Raw genomic sequence first — 20,131 nt, forward strand, 5'->3', positions numbered from 1 at the left:
TGAGTGCTGTACTTTCTATTTCACGACCATCATATAGATAGTGTCTCTTGGCATTTGAGACAAGAGTTGCAAGTCAATATATTCGTCTCAGATACTCAATGCCGATCATTTCATAGGTCCCGTATAGGATTTTTATGTCTCAGTACACGGAAACTAAGGTTTTCATTGATTGGTCATTCAGTCGCACCCCCGCCCCTGACACGCGATATAGCTGCGTGGGCATGGATTTGTGTCTCTAAATATCTTAGAACGTAATGGTATGATAACTATTTGCCATTATGCCAATCAATGCTAACCGTCTAAGGTTGGAAGTAGGTGGAGAAAGAGAGAGACAGAGAGAGAGCTAACCAGTATCTAGGTACGCTAGGAACTAAGGTGCAGTAAAAAAGAGGCTATCTAGGTATTCAACAGTATAGACTTTCCATAGATTGCGAGATATGATTATTAATGAAGCCATATGCATCCGATGCAGGTTCCGTTCGGAAGCTCCCTGGTGGAGCTCCTTTTCCCGCCTTCCTGATAACGTGGATCCCTGTTACTCCGGCTACCCGGTTACTCCGGCCACTTTCTTAGAACTTCAAAAAATCATAATTTGAAAATCATATTCAATACCAAAAATAAACATCAATTGACTATCTAAAACGCGTAGGACATGTAGTATATGTATGCCCTTGAGTTCCACACCCAGAGCACGTCACAACACGCCTAATTAGGGGCATAGGGGGAAGTGTAGGTTCAACTGCAACTACCACAGCAGTATCCATCAGATATATATCTTCCATTGCATCTTCATTTTCCACATCCACACCCTGTCGAATTTTCTCCAAACTCCGCAGGCTGCCTATATAGGGTATCTGCTTCTTACTAGCAGCCCTCTTTTTAACAACCTTCTTATTTGAAGCCTCTAATTTCGTTAGGCGGTCTTCCACAATAGTAAGCCGAACTACGGTCCGAATATACATATCATACGATCGATAAATTCGCCGTTTTAAAGGTGAAGTCATAGGTCCCGACAAAGGTTCTAGTCCTTTTTTGATCGTAGAACTTGTTTTTTAAACTTTTAAGAGACCCTAGAGAGTATCCAAATCGCTAGTACTACTAGAAGAAGTAGGCCGTAGTAGGTGGTTAGAAGGGAGAGAGTTTATAGATTTAACACAAATGTTAAGCTTCTCTAATACATGATTAGTATCTAGAGGTACTAGACTAGCACCTCTAAAACTATTTTATATAGTAGAAGCTTTAAACGTAGCCCTTCTTACGATAAGGTAAATTTAAAGGAAGTCGTCTTTATCAATTAAATTCACCCCGTTCCGCATTTCTTCCCTAATCAACCCTCTATATGCCTTTTTTAGTATAGAAAAACAGCCTATATCAAGAGGCTGTAGTAAATAAGACGTATAGGCAGGCATATAGAGGTAGATTATCTTATTCTCCTTATATAATTTATCAAATTATAGAGTAAGATAAGAGGAATGACCATTAAGAATTAATAATATATAGGCCCCTTTTCGCGTAGAATTAGGTATAAAGTGCTTCTATAGCTAATTGAGACCAATCTAGTCACTAGTCTAACCATTTGGACTAAGATTAATAGCCTAATTTAGAGGTAAAGGGAACCAGCGTTCTAAAAAGATCTTGCCCTTAAAGATTAGGTACGGCGGGAGATGTAAGAAGATTACCAGGTCAGGGGTGATCAGCCTGTCAGTCCGGTAAGATACGATGATGGATCGGTAATGAATAGGTGGAGGAGCGTCAACGATATAGTATTCTTGTACAGAGACTAATTCTTGTCCCCCAGATAGGGGCCAGGGAGTTATCCCCTTTTATGCCCCGTTTGGACGAAGCTCCCAGGGGCACATTATCTCTGTCGGTATCACTTATTGCGATTCAATCTTCGTTGGTGACACTACGTCCGAATCCTTTTTGTAGACGGAACATTCCCGTTACATGATCGGATCCATTACTCCTCGTCCTGCATAGCCTCGTTAAACCAACCAGGCAAAACCCTGATGGGAAAAGGCCAAAGGTTGGAAAGAGTGCTTGGCAGTCTTAGTGATCTGTCTCCCATTGTATGGTCCCAAAGACCATTACAGGAGAATACCACCTTTAGCGTTAATAGTCTTAACCATAGTAACCCATTCACGATTTCCTACTTATAGAACCTTTCGTTTACCATAGTATTCCGCAGAACATATGATATATTATAAAGAGGTAACACCCATCGCGAATCCCGTCTTATCAAAGTTCTAGATATCAGCCGGAATAATACCATATTTTTGGATAGTATTTTGGACGAGATCAAACCACCCTTTTATAAGTTTAGGGTCTTTAGATAGAGCTCTCTCATAGTCATATCGACGAGAGAGATAGGAGGTAAGAGAATCATAGCGTTTGATAAAGTCTGTAACCCAATTTTTACTAACTTTTAGAGGGGTCTCGGAGGGGGTTAATTCACGGGCACGAAGTAGTAAATTAGCCATATCCCGACACATAGCATGTGTGAGGGCAAACCCTCTAGAGTCCATAGAGAGCAGCCATTCTTCCATCGATTTCTCTTTAGGTTCAGAGAATTTGTGGCGATGATGGCGGCGTACAACCTGACTTTCATGGCCCTTCATCCGATCTTGTAACGTTGATCGCGGCACAGTAAAAGCTTCGGTAGCAGCTCTAATAGAGGTGTATTTCCCATTTTCTATAGCTTTCATAGCTAACAGAAGGCGGCCCTCCTGTTCAACCAATTTTTGAGCTTTTTGAGATCGAATTGGGGGCATTGTTGATGTTCAAAAACATACGTTGCTATGGGATCCATTTTATTTTGCGGGTGGCCGGAGTAACCGGGTGGCCGGAGTAGCAGGGATCCACGTTACCCACATCTCTTTGATTAGATAAGAGTTTTAAGGTTATAACTATAGCATGTGGCTGATTCACAGTCAAATCTAGTCTTGGCAGCCACATATAGAAGATAATTATACCGTGGTCCGAATTAATAGCTAATTGATCGCAAGCGATCCCTGTTCAATTGTGCAGGAATATTGGATCCTGAGGATAACTTTGGTCCTCAGACAGGTAGACAGCAAGTCAGGAAAATTTAGAAGTTCTTAGGTAGGGCCGAGAGTGTTACGAGCCAAGTCTTGATGAAAAAGAGTGCATTCAACTAGAATACTAAACATGGGGAAAGAAAGAAAGAAAGAAAGAAGAAGAAAGAAACAACACGCTGAAACAATTAAGGTAGTGATGCCTGAGGCCTCCAATCAAACAATGTAAAACACGAACTACGAAAGGCGGTGGAACACGGCAGAATCGGTTCAGGATCATTGATCCTGAATTCTTCGTGACAGAGAGTGACAATTAGAAAGTGTTACTTGATGATCGTGTCGTCAGGAACATTTCGTATCAACCGAAGTGTTCACTGAGGCATCAGAGGACAGACCAATCATGGAAAATGAAATCTTCGGGTGAACCTTCCTTTTCTCTCCCAAGGTTTTAAAACATGACATATCCCGGATGGCTCTATTATTCATTGTCGCAACTACAAAAATTGATGGGGTGTGTTGAATACCTCCAAGGTTGATTTATGCATGATGAATGTATTCTCCGACATGGACCCTGAAAAGCCGGTCGTCGACCCAACAATTCTATTCTAGACTCACCGAGTATACATAACCTTGGAATGCAGAAGGATGAAATTCGAAGATTTTAGCCCTACCGGCGTTCTGATCGCTAAATTTAGATATCCAGGGCGCTCGCGCGCTTCATCTAGAACCATAGGGACCTCAGGAGTCTAATATAAATTTACAATCCCTAAATCCACAAGTTGGTCTCTAAAGCCTAGCTCAGTGACGTCATCCAGTCGTTTGTTGAACCGCGAGATGCCGCTAGGGACCAACCGAATTAATTCGTCGAGGAAGTGGGCGCGATATGTTACGAGCCAATTCTTAATGATGAAAGAGTGCATTTGAACGAGAATTCTGGACATGGGGAAGGAAGAAGGGGAGACAGAAGGAAGAGAGAAGATACACCATATGGGTGCAAACACTATCACATAACCATTCCTCTATCCGATCTCCAGATCGTAACATCCGATAGACTCCGGTCTGACTAGTGCTGTTTGAAATAGTAAAAGCAATGTCCTAGTAGCTAGAATTCTTAGCCGAGGTCGATATGCCTATGCTATACCCATTAAGATAGTCGGTCCAGACATTCTGCTTAGACGACCATATATTCCGCGTACAGACCTTCTCGAAGGCCTCGAAGATGCCTTAGTGGCAGGTTCTTATAGCTGCGACGGTATTAGGTCCGAAGGACACGCCGGCGCTTACCTCGCCAAAGGCAGGTACTTGCTTATAGAGTGTCATAGGGATATTACGGTAATGAAGAGTAATTGCTAAAGTCACGCCTGCAATACCACCGCCAACCATAGCGACGTGGAAATTCTTCCTAGGTGCAGCTATTAGGTCGAGCTATTGTATTAAGGTTAGTGCAGAACAATTAGAATCGACAGAAGACAGAGACGGTGGAAAGGTATGTCTATCACCCACACTAATTTTCTTTACCGAGACATCCGAAATTACATTCCCCGATCCGAAAATGTGGAAAGTATAGTGAAAGTTCAGATTTAGCGCAGCAGTATCGGATTCACGGCTATCTCTCACGAATTATGTCAAATAACCGTCTTGGTGGGGTTAGCACGCCTATAGAGAGAGAGAGGCGAAGTATGGAGATCCCCGTGGGGCAACTCGCCTCAATCTTCCGATCGCCTTCAGAACCCCTCCATTCATCGGGAAGGAAAAAATAAACACTTAATGGAAGCCTTTTCCCTTTCCACAACGGCCAGCCTTTCGGGCTAAGAGGAAATCCTTTGTTGCGCTATCCATGTAATTACTAAGCAATACAGATCACCTGTGCTATAGTTGATACACTTCCAAGGTTGGAATCGAGATGTATTGTGTGAGATGGGGAGAGAGAGTGTCAACTACAGCTAGTATGTGGCCAATCAGGATGCTTGTCGAACTCTGGTCTGTTATTCCCCTATTTCCGGCAATTTATACTAGGGGTAATATTACATGCTTAATAATAATGCAAATCAACCAAACATTAGTGGGACCAATAATATTGGCCTCGACAGAGAGTCTGTGCCTGAGGCATCAAACCATGTGATCCTCGACACCAGGCTATTACGAATTACCAATTACTGACTGGCATTCAATCCCTCATGTCCTTACACCTTCGCAGCCATTCAGAGATGAGACAACTCTAAACAACTTAAAAAAAGGAGCAACGAAAAAAGCACGGTCGAAGATCCACCCGACTGGAGTTCTCTTAAAAGCCCAACCAACTCGTGGACTTTGGGCCCAACCTTCATTACCCATGTTCAGACTCTGTTTCTAGCCCCTATATTGAGGTAATATTTTCTTATTTTAATTGATATATAATTAGCAATTAATTATGTAGCTAAATATATATATTACGTTCAAAGATATAAGAAAACGTGTTGGTTGGGTACCTAGGTACTTGAGTAATTTTAAATTCTAAAGGTCCCCTCAGAAAGTGGTGGCACTCTTTCCAAACTCCTAGATATATATCGAACATCAAAACATTAATATTGACCTCTAAATTTTTTCGCGATATCTCGATCTCTAGTAGTCGAATTTTATTCAAAATTGAGACACGTATTTGAATAGCTATTTTCATTCTATATTTTTAATTTAAGCTGTATAAATTTAGCAGAAGGTCAGAATACAGCGATTACGGGACGCCGGTTTGTAAGCGCCAACCTTGAAAGACCCGTAGACCCCTTGAATAGCCCAGTGGGCCGTGATGGGCCCTGATTTATGGGCTTTGAGAGCTCTACACCCAATCCTTCTCATAATTCATCATGGCATAGCTGTTGATAATATGTACATTCAAAGCTGAAGAGCCGGCCATCCCTCAGCGGCGGGTAGTAGGAAGTTAGGCATGAGTAAGTAATCTCCGATTTCAGCGGACTCTCCATTCATCATTGTTTCCAAATTTAAATCAAGAGTGATATCACCACCGAGCATGGATTGAGGGGGTGCTTGGTCAACGGTAATTGTAGAATTGACATCCGTTTGTGTGGCAGCCGCAGGTGTGTCACGGTCTTTCGAACGCGCCGTGATATTGCGATCGGAGCATAGAAAATCGAAAATATGCATTGCCCAGTTACCAGGGTCCCATGACTCTCGAATTTGGTTCAGCACAGTTCGACAATTATCTAGGTGGGCGCGAGACATTTGGGACATCGTTGGGTGCGCATTTTGTGATTGCCGGTATAGCACTGTCCCTGCCACGAAGAATGCGGGATACAGTTCATGGGGAACATCGCAGACTTCAACCTTGGAGACAAGGTTGATAGCATGGGAGGCAATCATTATTGCACTGGACTCGATGACCGTCCCGGGTTGGGGATCAGGAGGATGTGGTTGCGCATCTGTAAACCGACGGAAAACTGAAGGACTTTCAATATATAACAGAAGGACGTGATAGTTGTAGAGAAGCTCAAATGCAGTGGAACATTTGAAGGGCGGATTAGGCCACTGTTCCAGAGAAATGCGTATCCTTAAATACCATGTGTCGAGGTTGGCATGTATCTTTTCTAGAGAAAGATCGATGTTTCCAGGACCGAAACGATAATAAACAACATCCCTAAGGAGAAGGGATAGGTGGCCAATTTGCACCTGATAGAACCCATCTTCCGGGGTTTCAAACTCCTCTATATTCGGCGCTTCCGTGTTGCACTGTGATAAATTGATTCGAAATGGTCGTCCCAATAGAATTGAGCAGAAGGTGTCTCGTACCACCAGAGTCCACCATAACCTTCGAAGAAGACCTTTATCGCTAGGGCTATTTGAGTGAGTTGCCGTGCGATGAAGCCCTAGGGATATTGCTAAAGTGCTCGCAATATTGATCCAAGAACACGGATTGCAGTAACTCTGCAAATGGGGCCCCCAGAAGCTCAACATAATAGCTGATTGGAGCAGGATAACTTTGCCTGTCTCATAGCCAGTATCAAACATCAACTTGGCTTTGGTATAATAATGTTTCCGTGCCTCAAATCTAGAGTCGAACCCAGACTTAAAGATGACTGGCAAATCGCAAAAAGTTGCTCCTATAAAGCAGACAGTGTGAATCAAAATCCAGGGTAGTTTCCCGATTTTTAGTGCTTTTTTAAGTGCCTCCTTTTCCACGATGGAATATAAAGGATAGAATTTGGTGAAAAAGACAGTAACAAAGTACTCCAAGGTCTTTTCAGATGGCATCACAAAAGCCCCCTTTGCTTGAAGATAAGCGATATCAGCTGTGTCAAGATGCGAAGGGTGGACATCGTGTTGGAGAGTGTCCAGATTGTGGCTCTCGTTGGTGGATTCACTAGAATAATGCAGTTGACGTTTTGGCATTGTGTCCTGAGGTAAGTCCTCTAAAGCAAAGGTTAATGGAGAAGGCTCTCCAAACAGAATCAACCCATGCTGTCCGAAGAGTCTCTCGTTCTTCCACTTCAAAAACTCTGCAAACATGGCTGATATGGAAACCGGGGTTGGAACAGACGAACCAGAGGAATGAGATGGGCGGTCTGCGTTTTGAAATGAACGTAAAGATGAAGTGGGCGGGCTATGCTCATTCCCCAGCAGCTCAGTAGATATTGAATGTTGCGATATATGATCTTGTTTGCTTCCCCGAGGACTGGTAGGCGAAGCTGGAGTCTCATTACGAAGAACTGATTCACCTGCCTGGTGACCCAAAAAAGGGGTGTCAGGCCGCCTAGATAATCGCAACATCTTATCTTGTCGTATTTGGCGGGCCGCTTGACGGTCATACATGCCACGTTTGGAGGAAGTCAAAGCACAATCATCTCGTTTATCCATTTGGCACCGACTGCAGGGTATGCCATGCTGCATAGCGTCACACTTAATCTTTCTTCGGCTGCATTGTTTGCATGCTTGAGAAGCGCGGATCCGCTGTTTCTCGGGGCCTCCATTTCTACGAGAAGCAGTATGCATGATTGTCGCTGCTTGTCGTGTTCTTGTTACCTAGCTTCGGGTGCTAGTCAACATGTAGATAAATGTACGTATTAAGATATGAGCTGAAAATTGAAAACCCATTCAACTGCGATACGAAAGTGAGAGGAAATGTTCATATTTTCAGGGAGATGGGCGGGCACCCAGGGCCGGGGTTAGTATTTACTGACTAATGCGTCCCCGCACCCGTGGACAAAGCCTGGAAGTTCAAGACTTCATGTGTACATTTTGTGCCTGTATATATGCCAAATATTCTCTGCGGAAATTATTTGAATTATCCTAACAAAGGGTTCAGCTAAAAATATATGATCACTCAGGCTTGACTTGATGCCATATTATAAAGCAAGGTCAAATGCTGGTGTGGACACATATTACGCACTCGGGAGATAGCCACGGCTATATGTAGAATGTTGAAATGTCGAGGCCAATATTATTGGTCCCACTAATGTTTGGTTGATTTGCATTATTATTAAGCATGTAATATTACCCCTAGTATAAATTGCCGGAAATAGGGGAATAACAGACCAGAGTTCGACAAGCATCCTGATTGGCCACATACTAGCTGTAGTTGACATGAAATGAGTGCCTCAGGTTGCAGCTTGCCAAATAGTCAGCAGTGGTATTTTGCTCTTTCCAAGTAAATAACCAACGTAAATCTCTTGATAAGTATAACATGGCCGGTAGTAAATATGTTAAAGTGCGCCCCTCACTCTTCTGTCCCATTCATGCCATTGTTACATTGGCTTGGTAAACTAACTTCATTTAGACGTAACTGGCTCACGGATGGCAGGCAAATTTGGTAATGGGAAGCCACCTATGCCGAGGAAGAATTCGCCTGCCTTTTTCATTACATCAGCCAGGTCCTGTCCGAGCCACTCTGGATATAGCCCCTTCAAAGGCCCTTCAAGTTCTCGCAGTATCGCTCCTGCTGCCTAAAAAACAGAAAGATATTTCAGCAAATATTTTGACTGGGTTAGAAACTGCAAGTAGCAAATACGAATTTGGGGACTTGGTCATCTCAAGGGGAAGTTCATGGTAACCAACCAAATAGTTTGATCCTCTCTGTGAGGGATCAGCCGCCATATGTATGATAGCATCAGCTACCATGTTAGGCGTGTTTAATGGCAGGCCAGCGGCAACCCATGAATCCCTAAATTGTTCCATCATGCTTGTGACTGTGCAGAACGGAGATACAGCATTGATTCTGATGTTGTGTTTGTTCGCGACTGATTGCGATGATCGGAGCAGGCCTGTAAGGGCATGTTTTGACGAGATATAACCAGCATTGCCAGTTGCACCAAAGTATCCGGATGTTGAAATGGTCATTACAATAGACCCGAGGGACCCATCGGGAAAGCAGGCATCATTATCTTTCATGTAGAACAGTCCCTGTCGAAGTGCTTCACGGGAAATAGTCAGTATATAGATACCACATTTTATGGATGACTGACTGTTCATAGTTCCCTTCACATTGATGTCCAAGACTTTGAAGTATTCGCTTGACTCAACGAGATCGCCATTGCTGTCAAATTTGTCCATATCGAGGACCTGCTCACTCTCCATGACGCCCGCATTGGCAATGACGACTTGTATTTGACCAAAATGCTCCTTGGCTTTTTTGAAAAGCGCTTTCATCTGATCCCAATCTAACGTATTGGCAGGGATAAATAACGCGACCGAGGGGTCGCGTAAAGAGGCAATCAAGAGTTCCACAGCAGAACGGGAACGTTCCAGGTCTGTAAGTACCACATTACATCCATTTGCAACCAGTGCCTTAACAATATCGGCTCCAATTCCTCCTCCTGCCCCGGTAACCACTGCCGTCTTGTCTCGCAGGTTAGCGAGGACGATCGGATCCAAGGCAACGGCGTGCATTTTGTCAGAATTGGGATTGAAATGGGATATGAGGAGAATATCCTACGAGTTGGATATAACGAGCAAGATATTAGCGTTAGTCGTTGATCTTATATAAAAAAAAGCCAAGGTTCATTAGTATCTATGGACGGGTATTTTGAAGAATTCAGAGCTATCCGATCTTACCGTGGTAACATCTTTTCGATTCAAGTACCCGAAATATGCCGACTATGTTCACCTCTCATATCGCAGTGACAACTAGTACATACCAAGCCGATATTTAGGCGGTTCGGCAATGGAGTAAGAAGTGTAACAAGGTACCCGTGCGCAGATTGAGACACAGTCGACTACGAGCTTGGTCTTTGGGGTCTATCTTAGTGCCAATTGTTGAAACCGTCATTGGATGGGGTAGAAATACTGGCTATAGCGGCAATTTCACACCCCATTCTCCTGTGCAAACATACGTACCTCTCAAGTGAAGATACTCCCCAACCCATATGTGTACAACTTTCAGCGAAACATGACAGTTGATCATCAAGCTAGGATCTGTAAAGTATCCCTCTTACAGCGAAGCAGTAAATCAGAAAGGGCTAGGAAATAGTTTAGATATTGGTCTAAGTAAACAGAAATGCGTACACACTGTGAAGACAAACAGAGAGAGCACGAATCAACAATCTAGCGTAGGCTTGATCAATGCGAGGCATCGACTACTCAATTCTTAACATCTTCCTCAGAGTCACAGAAATTTGCCCCACAGGAAGCTTCAAAGCCAATGACCTCATGTCAGATTGGACTTGATTCATGGGCATGTGATTTTCAGGTCACAATTTCCAGTCCCTAGCAATCCCAGCGCTGTCTAGAGTATTCATTCGATTCATCCTTGTATAAGTCCAACGTAGTCCAAAAGCAAGAACAGCAGTAAGGAAACTGCAAGCGGCACAAACACTGTTCCCTGTAGGGTAACCTGTTGCCTTTTCACTATCCTTCCAGATCCAAAGAGCAAAAATTGAGCCTATCCCAACCATAGAATTATTGAGAGCTGCTGCAAGTCCTACGACACGTGGACTTGGCATGTTGCAAATGACCCAACTGGTCAATGGTGCGATGTTTGAAAAGACTCCACAACAGGATATAATCAAGCAGGCATATTTGGCCCGATATGCAGTCAAAGGAAGTAGAGTGGTGGCGAGAAACGCCGCGCCAGAACCAATTGACGTGACAATCACTATAATGCCTCTTTGGTTGTAATGGTCGGCTACCCAGGCAAGGGACAGACACATAACGTACCCAAGTGCCCAAGGAGGCACGGTCATCAGTTGAGCCTCGATAGAATTGTAGCCGAGTCCGGCCACGATAGTTGGGCAAAAGTAGACCAGGGAGCTGACCACAATGACGTTGGAAAGCTAAATGACAATTTTGTCAGTGTCCATGATTGAGGACTCTGCGTAATCTATCAGGGACGCATTCATACTCACGTAGGTGCAATAGTGTGCAATCATTCGAGGTCCAACACAGGTTTCAATAATCTCGCCTCGACTAGCAGGCTCGCTAGTAAAGCTTATGCTTTGCTCCCCCAGCCGACGTTGCGCGAAATCCTTTTCTTCTTCACTCAGCCATTTGGCAGTATCGGGGAAATTCGGCATAAAGGTAATAATGAGACCAGTGCAAAGAATTGTGATGATACCCTCAACAATGAAAAGCCACTGATAGCCAGCCAAATTACCTTTGCCGTTGAGAAATGCCATGCCATAGGCGATGCAGCCACCAAAACAACCGGCAAGTGTGGCCGACGACGACACGATACAGATACGGAACGAACGCTCCTCTGGTCGATACCAGGCAGCTATAATATAGACAATACCTTATTAAAAGAAGTATAGTCAGCAACTTGAATTAAGGAACAAGCTAGAAGTAACATGTACCTGGGAAGAATCCTGCTTCAAATACACCAATGAAAAACCTGATGGCTATCACGGCAGACACATCGTCTGCCCATGCAAATCCTAATGTCAAAGCCCCCCAGCCAAGGGCGAGGAAACTAAGCCAACAAGAAGGACGACAGTATCTTTTGAGCACCCAATTCGAGGGCACATCGAAAATACTGTAAGCAACAGAGAAAATCGTGATGGTGATGGAATAAGTCTCTGCAGTCATTCCAGTCCTTTGCAGAAGCGAGTCGCCGGTTTCCTGATTCAAAATTTTGGCATTTCCAATGTTAGAACGGTCAAGATAATTCATAAGATATAGCCAGGCACAGAGAGGTAACAGTCGAAAGTCAATCCTATGTCGAAACTTTGCATGTATTTTCTCGCTGCACTCATCAATTTGCATATTGGTGACGTTTTCCGCGTGGACTGTGTCCAGTTTGCCCTCCGATGCATCGATGCTCATTGTGTATAGGCAAGCAAATAAGTAAGTGGAGGTTCTAAAGTTGTTTTCTGGTCTCAAACCCTGGAAAGCGGTCAAAAAGAGATGTAAGATGGAATACATCAAGATATACCTAGGTATATATTGCAAAATATGCACTTATCCCCAAGCAACACCACAAAGATATCTGGGGAATGCGGGGACCAATTAGAGAAAGCGAATATAAGTTTGGCTGATCGGGCGATGTTTGATAGCACGATATATGTACCCACGGGTATAATGATATCGCCACCAGGATTTCAAGATCCTTGTATGTTTACTGAACGTTTCTCTACACAATTGACGAGACTGACGTCTTATTTTGAATGTCTCAGACTTAGGGTTCCATTCCATACAAGTGTAATTCAGCCAGGAAAACATAGCAACTTACGACGAGAGAGGATGGATGGCTGGTTGGTTAAAAACAGATGACTGAGGAGAAAAACTACGAAACAGTAGGAAGACCACTAGCAAAAAGCCCGCTTTAGGTGATTTTGGGTGCCTGAATGCCTGATTGCATCTTGGACCTAGACCCCTTTTCACCTAGTTATGGCACTCTATACAATCTAAAAATTTCTGCCCGCCTTACATTCGGGTTTTCATGTATTTAGGCACCAAAGTTCGGGGGTTTCGCCGGTGGTCTCATCGCCGCTTTGTAAAAGAACGGTCTTTTTTCTGGCAATTTGGCAAACCTTGAAAATCTCACTGTCGTATTCTTTGAGGTAGCCGTACATAATGCACTTCATCATACCAAAGTCTAATAGCTTGTAAATTATCCACAGCGGAAATTTGTGACGCAACCGATGCTATGTAAATAGCCGAGATAAATTTCCACTGTATTATCGGACCGGGTAGATAGCCGAAGTGAGACATTGAAGAAACATATTGATATTTCGTTACTTCCCTCCTACCTTGATATTGCAATGATATACTTGTGCACACATCATGGCTCCTACAATCAAATCAGAGCTTGGGTTTCTATTGCCATGTGGAACGCGCGTAATTCATGGCGCAGGTTCAATTGTCAAGCAGGCATTTCCTCCCGAATCGAACTTGCCCGGAACAATGGAGCTTTATAGCGTGGGAAGTGCCAATGACCCTTGCTGTCCTGTCTATCGTGGACCAGCCGGCTGTCTCCAATTCAATACAACTTGTCGAATGCCTAGACATGTTCACATAGCAACTGTCCCAGGCACCACAGAGCAACAAACAGGCGATGAAAACCCCAAAATGCAATTTGTGACCGAGAAGATTTTCATTGCCAGTGGAGTTGCAGTGGCCGAGCTGGCAGGACAATATTACGTCTTTCCACCGAAAGCGATGGTTATTATCGCCCCCGGTGTGCCCCACGCTTGGGTAGCTGCCCCAAAAGGCTTAGATTTGGAGGCTCTTGGCGTGGCTCCACCCAAACCCATTGATATTGAAGAAGATCCGCTTGTTTCCCTTGAGGAACCTTCGACAGTTTCTGATGGAAAATTTCTTGCGGTTTACGAATACGACCTACCTACTGGATTCTACCCCACGGCGCAAACAGAACGATTGGAAACATCCGAAGATTATACCGCTTGCGCCGATTTGCATGATATTCGTATCCCGGTAATGGATGTCGATCAATTGATTCAGCAGGCGAGCTTTGTATGGGGTACGACATACAAGAAGCTCTAGATTGTTTGAAAGTGGTGATCTTTACATGTGTTGATGGCTTTCCTCTGTATATAGAACAAACTCATACATTCAAAACTTCTCTGCCAATGTATCTTATCAAGAAACAAAAACAGAAAACAGTCATATATTTGCTAGCTTAAGGTAGAGAGAGAGAGAGAGGTAATATTGAGGATGCCATGGGTGGGATGCCTCAGGCTCCAACCCTCTGTAGACTTCTTAGCTAGCTCTGGGGAGAGCTCCTCTCTTTCTCTCCCCATCTCTCTGCAATACTGTTGGGGATGTCGGGTGACATCCCACATTGGGATAGTCTCCCATGGAGTAGATAGATAGATATCTCTCGCTCTCACTCTCTTTCTCCTTCTCTCCTCCGTCCACAATACAATATTCACATCTTCATATTCTATTGCCCTTGTATGATCTCCATGGAATACACATTATTCATGCATACTATTCATGTTTCCTTCTCTAATTGTTTCAGGTAAGATCCTGCAAATTTATAGCTGGACGCAGGCCACACACCGCAAACAGTATCCGAATACCGGATCGAAATTTATTCGACTGTGAGCTTCTTTAAACCGCTAAAATCATCCAATAAAACCGAAAGATGATCTAGCGCAGCTTTACCCCGGAACTGAGTTAGCCTTCACGCTTCTTGGTATGCATGACTTACCTCATCAGTATAGACCCATGGCGCCAAAGTGGACGTCTCCCGATACGACTCGTAACCCAATTAAGCATAGCCGAAGACTTCGAGGAGGGTCTTGCAACCACATCCAGGACTGTTATGGCCAGAAAGCTTATGTAAAAGCACGACGATACAAGGACTTCACAATGTGTGGGTGTTATATGACGGCACTCTGGCTGGTCTAGTATATCCGTGGTTGTTGGATCATAGCACGGTGGTTGTATCAGTTTTGGGTGCATTGCAGATGTTGCTAGGAATCTATGACATTGGCTCCGGCAATTTTAATTGGTTGGTTTGATTTAAATCTTTATGCGAAGTGGGTGGTGACTTTGACTCCGCCGTGCAGGGTTCCCGGGCTAGAGAGCTATGATCGATGACTCTCTGTCCCGCAGAGGCTGAATTGAAAAATTAAGGCAACCAGAAGGATCTGATGAGCGAGAGTGCTCAAAATCTGACACTAAAGCAGGAAATCAGGAAACGCCAAAGAACTAGAGAATTACGGTTTAGTTAGAAGAAACACGCGCACACACAATAAGGGAGAATGAAGGAAGGAAAGGAGGGGAAATAGAGTGAGAGAGCTATCTGACAAGCCTGAACAACGTGAGATATCCTCAAAAAGAATCCAGAGTACAGGGAACGCCAAACTTAGAATAGCCATGGAGGTGTAGAAAATCTGGAGAAATGCGGGGTTGAGTACGCATACCTAGTCTAGGTATGTAGCCGCGGTTGGAGTATATCCCACATGCTTTCCAAGGTTTTGCTTCGAGCATTGCATATACTTACTTTAACCTGCTTTATAGCTGTCATCATGAAGTGCGGGTGTATGATATTTTTTTAGTAGAAGGTTTACCAAGATACCAATGCCCTAGCAAGGAAATTGTGTGAGCGCTATAAGAGCAGGAGATCCCAGGCAGAGCATCACGTTGACCCACTTTACAATTTTTATTGTATTGACCTCCCAAGGTGCAAGACCTAAATAATTCAATCACCATGGCGCCCATGCGACAACATTATATCACTGCCCTGCGGTATCATGGGAAGGAAGATATAAGGCTCGAACAAATCCCATCACGGTATGATTTCTTCCCATCAGTTGGTCTTCAAAATATAAATTAATTACTGGTCTATCTAGTTCATGCAAGCCCAACGAGGTTCGAATCGAGGTCGCTTACTGTGGAATCTGTGGCTCTGACATCCATGAGTATCTCGATGGACCGATATTTTCCCCACAACCTGGCACAAAAAATCCCTGGACTGGAGAATCTCTCCCAGTGACTCTCGGTCATGAAATTTCTGGAGTCATTGTTGAACTAGGATCGGCCGTGACCGATCTTAAAGTCGGATCGAAGGTTGCTGTGAACCCGGCCCTTGATGACCGACACTATGGGGTCGAACCCTGTACTACCTGTAGCCTTGGAAAAAGCAACATCTGCAAGCGTTTTGCCTGTTACGGACTGAATGCAGATGGGGGTGGTTTCGCATCTGAAATCGTTGTCAACGCTGTCAGTTGTCTCCCTTTGCCCGATTCGGTTTCACTCGAAGTGGGCGCGCTTCTCGAGCCGCTAGCTGTCGCATGGCACTCTATTCGTCTTTCTGGATTTGAGAAGAACCAGACAGCGCTGGTTCTTGGAGCGGGTCCGATTGGTCTGGCTATTGTGATGCTCCTCCGCTTCTGGGGAGCTAAGACGATTATAGTGAGTGAGATGACCTCCTCTCGAAAAAAAATGGCAAAGAAGTTTGGAGCGCACATTGTCGTAGACCCTTCCGAGCGGAACCATGCCAGCGCAGATCCGGTCCAATCGGCAGTGCAAGATGTGCATCCCGATGGCGTGGATGTTGCATTCGAGGCAATTGGTATACAGGCTACTTTGAATGCTGCAATTGCATCCATCCGTCCCGGAGGGACGGTTCTCAACGTCGCAATTCACGAGAAGCCTCTACACCTAAATCTCAATGACCTCACCTTCTTCGAGAAAAAACTAATTGGTGGGATTTGCTACACCACGGAAGATTTTGCTGAAGTGATCCGGGCCCTTGAGTCCGGAAATGTTCCAGCCCAGGAGATGGTCACGTCAATTGTGCCACTGGAAAAGGTGGTGCAGATGGGATTTCTCGAGTTGATCAACAACAAGGCGGCTCATGTGAAGGTTTTGATTCAGCCACCTAAGAGTTCGACTTCAATTCTTCCATCTGCGCGGCTTTGAAACAGAAAATTCAATATAAAGTCGAAATATTATTCCAACGACCCCTGGTAATATGCCTACTTCCATACGGACGCCAATGTAGTCTATACTAAGTCTAGAAACTGTTAATCTCATATAGCCACAAAATTTTGATTATGGTGCTATAGTTTTCCTTTAACACGCTAGTCATATTTCACTAGACATGTTCAGAAGTGATGCCCAGGTGCTTCTGTGCTAATGTGTTGCAGGTAGAAATGAGCCCACAGCCTCATATATACTCTGTACCCATGCTCCCAGTCCTGGCCATGCAATATCAGCCACCGGAACATCGAACAACGTGATTATTGATATTCGCTTAGTATGTCTCTCATACCATAGTTCACAGGTATCCATTTCACTCGCTCTGTCTCTTCACTGTATCTCCATCATTTCATCATTTATACATTTAACTAGCACACATACTCAAGATTATCATTGATATTACTGCAGCACCAGTTATAAGAAATTCAATTATTCATGTTCGCGGAATGGGCATTTGTATGTGCCCTATCTTCGCAATCCTGTGGCCCTTTAGGGGCCCTGTTCAACGATGAGACATATTATAATTGAGAAGAGAAATAAAGCCCAGAAAATACGATTGCTAAACTGACATGATAAGCACACATTTACTATTGCATAGAATTATTGCGCGTTGTGCGTTAGTGAGACTAGAGTACAAGTGAGAGATATTGATCATTGATTGTAAGTCCTGAGAGCATCTTTTCCTGACTGTCTTTACGACAATGCGCTATTGTGTCTTCGATCCATAGGGTCTGAGTGGTGATAGAAACGGTTAGTACAACACATATAGCCACGGTCCCGGTGTACCTTAGTAGGTTAGGGAAAGTTCTAGCCACGGGTGTGTGCCCACAGCATAATATCCCATGTCAAAAAAAAGTTCGCGGCTATTGTCCAAGGTTTCTCTTAGTTGGCATCTTCCCTAGAAACCCCAGACTTGATAATCACTTGGTGCCACCTAATAGCCACGGCAATCAGCCTTTCCCCGCCCGCATGATGGCTAAGTCGTGCTGCTAGGCCAAATTAAGACCCATTTTAAAGACCTCAGGATCTACCAGATTGACGAGCAGTACAAGATATATATCTATATATTCATGTCTAGAGCCCTGAAAGGACTACCTATATATGCTTTTAAAATAGATTCGAGTCATTTCCGCTTGCCAAAGGTTTACCTAATCGACTTACAACTATACGACGGACAACATGGCCACTTTTGATTTTGACGCGATTGTTGTGGGGGCCGGGTTTGGTGGTATCTATATGTGCAAGAAGCTTGTGGATCAAGGCTTGTCTGTCAAAGTGATAGAAGCAGCCCCAGATGTTGGAGGAACTTGGTATTGGAATAGGTATCCCGGTGCAATGTCAGAGTAAGTTTATCGACCGAAAGCCTCGCATCCATTAACTTACTCTATTAGCACACGGTCATTTCTCTACCGTTACTCTTGGGATCTGGAGGATCTGCGTGAGTATCCCTGGGGTCGAGAATATCTGAAGCAACCGGAAGTTCTGGCTTATCTCCAGCATGTGGTCAAGCGACACGACTTGCGACAGTATATGCAATTCAACACCGAAATGGTGGCTTCCTCTTGGAGTAAAGAGCAAGCTCACTGGACAGTTTCGTTAGCAACAGGAAAGAAGCTCACTAGTCGCTATCTTGTTACCGCTCTTGGGCTACTTTCCAAGCAGAATTACCCGAACATCCCCGGTTTACATTCCTTCCAGGGTGAAATGTATCATTCGGGTAGTTGGCCTGCATCTCATGATTTCAAGAAAAAGAGAGTTGGCGTCATCGGAAATGGATCTACCGGCGTTCAGATAATTACGGCATTAGCGGATGAAGTGGACCAACTGGTCTCGTTTCAGCGACACCCGCAATTTGTTGTACCGGCTGCCGATAAAGAGGTCTCAACTGAGGCGCGAGAAAGCATTGAATGGGAGAAAGTTTGGACCGAAGCAAAAAACAGCATGTTTGCTTTTGGGTTCAAGGAGAGCGATGTGCCTACATTCAGTGTCAGCCCCGAGGAACGCGAACAGATATTCGAAGAAGCTTGGAAAAAAGGCAGTGGCTTCTACTTCATGTTTGGCACATTCTGCGACATCTCATACAACGAAGATGCCAACAAAGAAGCGCAAAATTTCATTAGGAGGAAGATTCGCGAAAAGGTCAATGACCCGGTGAAAGCCGAGAAACTCATGCCCAAGGACTGGTTCGCACGTCGGCCTCTGTGTGATACTGGTTACTATGAAAAGTTCAACAAGTCCAGTGTGGATATCGTTGATATTCAAGCGGACCCAATAGCTGAGATCACTCCTACTGGCATCCGTACCCAAGGGAGAGAATGGGAGCTCGACGCTCTTGTTTTTGCAACTGGTTTTGATGCAGTGGATGGCAATTACAAAAGGATGTCAATCCGAGGTCTGAAGGAGAAGAGCCTCGCAGACTCTTGGAGTGAAGGACCCGAGTCCTATCTCGGGGTGTCGGTTCCTGACTTCCCAAACCTCTTCATGATTCTAGGACCCAATGGCCCATTCACCAACTTGCCTCCTACAATTGAAACTCAAGTGGAATTCATTTCTACCCTCATCTTCAAAGCCAACAATTCTGCGTCAGTGGGAACGAAGCATCCTATGGTTGAGGCCGAGCCCACCGCGGTCGAAGATTGGAGCAAGATATGCGATGAATTGAGCGCCAACAGTCTGTTTAGGAAAACCGATTCTTGGATCTTCGGTGCGAATGTTGCTGGCAAGAAGCCGTCGGTGCTATTTTACTTTGGCGGGTTGAAAAACTATAGGGATGTGCTGGAGGAAGTCGTGCGGAGTGGCAACAAAGGATTCAAACCATTTTGAGAATTACATGTTTCTTTCCTAGAAAGATCATTCCTGAAAAACCTGAATATTCGATTATTTACCAGTCTTATTCCCATCTTGTAGTGGCTTCAGCTATGTTTCTTTCATTTCAGGCTTGTATGCCATGAACCTGGCGGAGTGGAGTAAACGATAGTTAGCAGGCTCAAATTCGGGAAGAGCGTAAGGGGTCTTTTCATGCTGATCTCAAATACTACCCGGAAATTGTTTACGTACGGTTTATTTTCCGATTGATTCATATGTGCACATTTATGCGCTCGGGTCATCTAGTATTATTTCCAAGGTTCAATTTAGGGTTATCTATACGTTGCCGCGCTTATATGACATCGGAGTACACCTTGTGTCTCAAAACCCCGCTTTCATCATGATTTATCACCCCTTCA

At 44.3% G+C, this 20,131-nt stretch overlaps 6 protein-coding genes across 6 annotated transcripts; 3 read left to right on the top strand and 3 right to left on the bottom strand.

Moving 5' to 3' along the window:
• Positions 1-5,903: 5,903 nt before the first annotated feature.
• On the bottom strand, positions 5,904-7,532 carry N7529_000021 (fungal specific transcription factor domain-containing protein; the record flags this gene model as incomplete). The annotated part of the gene is made up of 1 exon (XM_057235552.1): positions 5,904-7,532. The coding sequence occupies one exon, from the start codon at positions 7,530-7,532 to the stop codon at positions 5,904-5,906; it is 1,629 nt and encodes a 542-aa protein (XP_057102355.1).
• Positions 7,533-8,815: 1,283 nt separating this feature from the next.
• Positions 8,816-9,908, bottom strand: N7529_000022 (uncharacterized protein; the record flags this gene model as incomplete). The annotated part of the gene is made up of 2 exons (XM_057235553.1): positions 8,816-8,965; positions 9,015-9,908. Coding segments are annotated over 2 exons (1,044 nt in total), but the record flags the coding sequence as incomplete, so codon positions are not given.
• Positions 9,909-10,708: 800 nt separating this feature from the next.
• Positions 10,709-12,278, bottom strand: N7529_000023 (uncharacterized protein; the record flags this gene model as incomplete). Its single annotated transcript, XM_057235554.1, has 3 exons — positions 10,709-11,290; positions 11,363-11,748; positions 11,810-12,278. 3 exons carry the CDS (start codon positions 12,276-12,278, stop codon positions 10,709-10,711), a joined length of 1,437 nt encoding a protein of 478 aa, XP_057102357.1.
• Positions 12,279-13,238: 960 nt separating this feature from the next.
• On the top strand, positions 13,239-13,958 carry N7529_000024 (uncharacterized protein; the record flags this gene model as incomplete). Its single annotated transcript, XM_057235555.1, has 1 exon — positions 13,239-13,958. One exon carries the CDS (start codon positions 13,239-13,241, stop codon positions 13,956-13,958), a length of 720 nt encoding a protein of 239 aa, XP_057102358.1.
• A 1,675-nt stretch (positions 13,959-15,633) lies between these two features.
• N7529_000025 (2,3-butanediol dehydrogenase) lies at positions 15,634-16,847 on the top strand (the record flags this gene model as incomplete). The annotated part of the gene is made up of 2 exons (XM_057235556.1): positions 15,634-15,716; positions 15,776-16,847. 2 exons carry the CDS (start codon positions 15,634-15,636, stop codon positions 16,845-16,847), a joined length of 1,155 nt encoding a protein of 384 aa, XP_057102359.1.
• Positions 16,848-18,086: 1,239 nt separating this feature from the next.
• N7529_000026 (flavin-containing monooxygenase) lies at positions 18,087-19,730 on the top strand (the record flags this gene model as incomplete). Its single annotated transcript, XM_057235557.1, has 2 exons — positions 18,087-18,250; positions 18,299-19,730. 2 exons carry the CDS (start codon positions 18,087-18,089, stop codon positions 19,728-19,730), a joined length of 1,596 nt encoding a protein of 531 aa, XP_057102360.1.
• Positions 19,731-20,131: the final 401 nt, after the last annotated feature.

Source organism: Penicillium soppii, assembly GCF_028829465.1.
Source record: "Penicillium soppii strain IBT 18220 chromosome Unknown utg000001l, whole genome shotgun sequence".
In the NCBI taxonomy this organism is placed as follows: domain Eukaryota; kingdom Fungi; phylum Ascomycota; class Eurotiomycetes; order Eurotiales; family Aspergillaceae; genus Penicillium; species Penicillium soppii.